Raw genomic sequence first — 2,511 nt, 5'->3', positions numbered from 1 at the left:
TCTCTCTCTCTCTCTCTCTCTCTCTCTCTCCGCTATTACCTTCAGTATGTGTTTTCCCACAATATTCTCCTCCGTCACATTCACCACGTACGTCTCCTGACTGAATCTCGGCGGGTTATCGTTGACGTCCGTAACGACGACACGAAACGAAGAAGAAGACGTCTTCCTGGGAGCGCCCTCGTCACTGCACACGAGAGTGACGTCAATGGTGTCTTGGCGCTCCCTGTCCAACGTTCCGTTCATTATGATCGTAAACTCGTGCGGCCCGATGCGGTTCGTCTGGAAGTTTGGGTGTGCAGAGTGGCACTGGACCTTTCCGCTGTCTCCCGGGTCGTTGTCAGTGGCCTGAAAGGGAAATTGTTCGTTTTTGTAAAGTGTTTTACGGCGCTCGCAACTGCATAAGGTCATATGAGCGTGCGGGATATACCTAATATTTTCAGTTGGTAGGACATTTTGAATTTTGCCCGGGTGGCGGCCGAAGCCTACTCTTATCGATTTTTAGACCACCAAGAGATCTTGCACACGGACCCTCCGAGATTTTTCGCCCTTGTCCGAGAGGGTTAGGTGTAGATCTTTCCTACCAGAAGATCAGGGGTGTGGCTGAAAGACAGCAGTAAGGAGGAGCGACGGAGTAGCAGTAGAAAGACTGCAGAAAGAATCAGGAGCCCAGAGGAAGGGGCAAAGGAGGTGAGGGGGTGGGGACAGAAAGTGGAGACGAAAACAGACGACAGAACATTGCTAGAGAGCAGGAAATGAGAAGAAAATGTTTCGGTCGCTACCCAGATTCGAACCCGGGACCTTTTGAATGAGAGGCCAACACCTTAACCTCTAGTCCACGAGAGCCCCCGCTGAAAGGGAAAGGGGAAACCATAAAAATATTATAGTTATAGCATTGGATTTACACACACTGGTGTCTGGTAAACTGTCAGAAGTGATAGTGAATAAGATAAGATGAGATAGATGAGGTAAGATAAGGTGAGATGAGATGAGACGAAATGAGATGAGATGAGACAAGACAAGACAAAGACAAAGATGAAAACAACGGACAAGAAAAGATTAGATAAGACAAGACAAGACAAGACAAGATAAGATAAAATAAGATCATATAAGGTAAGATCATGTAAGATGACGTTTAATTGATAACTAAAAATAAAAAATTGCTATGGCACGGTGAATTTTAAAAGAAAGTATTTGAAGAAAAGCTGAGGTTAAGAAGCAGACAAACTAATTTTAACAAAATAAAAAAGCAACAATAAAAAAAACTCAACTATGAAACAACCAGTCTCCCCCCCCCCAAAAAAAAAATTAATAAAGATATAAAATGCAATTAAAATCAATTTCATTTCTTCCACTACTCACTGTCAGTTTCCCAACAAACGTCTTGTTCCGGGCTCCCTCGGAGATTCGAACCGTGTTGGCCCGCACCGTCTTCTGTAAGGTTATGGACAGTCTCGGCGCGTTGTTCCCCACGTTGACGATAGAGAGGCTGAGGCGGGCCTCTGTCAGACGCGCAATGTCCCCGCGGTCACGTGCCTCTACCACCGCGGAGAATGTAGACCCGGCGTCGTACTGGGGGGGAGAGAGAATGGAAGATATCAAATAACAAACTAACCAAAAAAAAACACACAAAAAAACAAACAAACCCAAAGACAAACGTTCCTGAAGAAAAACTGAGTAAGTTAAAAAGGAAACAACAACCCTACAAAAAAAAATACAACAAACCAAGAAAGAAAATTTTTTAAACAAATTTGTCATTTTCCCCCCCCCCCCCTCCCTTCATGTTGAGGAAGAGCGATCGAAAGACGCACCCGGGAGGTATATTTTAATTTGCGTCGGTTGAGGTTTTATACGATTTTGCTTTCCCCTCGAAACAATGAAAGACATAAATGACAAGTACAGCATGAAATGCCGAGTCCATGTGTGGAAATAAAACGATCAAACTCTACCTCTAAAGGTGCCTTAATCGTTATCTCTCCAGTCAGTTGTTCCACTGCAAAGAGCTCTCCTCCTCGCTGGTCCTTGGTACTGAATATCAGAGAATACCTGAAAATATACAGAAATGAATGAATGACTGAATGAATGAATGAATGAATGAATGAATAAGTATAAACGAATACATGATCGAATTCATGAAAAATTAAATAAATAAATTGCAACTGCATAAGATCATATGAGCGCCAGAAGATTAGAGGTGTTACAAGAGAGTAACAAACATACAAAAAGAAAAAGGGGAGATAAGGACGATAGATGTTTGATAGGAAAGAAGAAGCAGACCACACCAGAGCACCCACCAACCTCCCGCATGTCCTCCTCTTCCACCACCACCATCACTACCATCACTACCATCACTACCATGACTACCATGACTACCATCACTACCCTCACTACCATCACTATCACCACTACCATCACTACCATCACTATCACCACTACCATCACTACCATCACTATCACCACTACCATCACTACCATCAACCACCATCACCTTAAGAATAATAATAACAACAACAA

The 2,511-nt window shown here is 43.4% G+C and overlaps 1 protein-coding gene across 1 annotated transcript in view; it reads right to left on the bottom strand.

Moving 5' to 3' along the window:
• cad1 (cadherin-related protein) overlaps positions 1-2,511 on the bottom strand; it is a gene marked incomplete at its 3' end in the record, with an annotated part of 14,708 nt that overhangs the window by 7,137 nt on the left and 5,060 nt on the right. Inside the window, 4 exon segments of the mRNA NM_001204738.1 lie at position 27; positions 29-345; positions 1,360-1,569; positions 1,947-2,048. Coding sequence (NP_001191667.1) covers position 27; positions 29-345; positions 1,360-1,569; positions 1,947-2,048 — 630 coding nt within the window.

The sequence above is a fragment of the Aplysia californica genome, unplaced genomic scaffold (genome assembly GCF_000002075.1).
Source record: "Aplysia californica isolate F4 #8 unplaced genomic scaffold, AplCal3.0 scaffold00845, whole genome shotgun sequence".
Classification (NCBI taxonomy): Eukaryota; Metazoa; Mollusca; class Gastropoda; order Aplysiida; family Aplysiidae; genus Aplysia; species Aplysia californica.
Note: the sequence above shows the minus strand (reverse complement) of the source record. Positions and strands in the feature narration are given on the sequence as shown.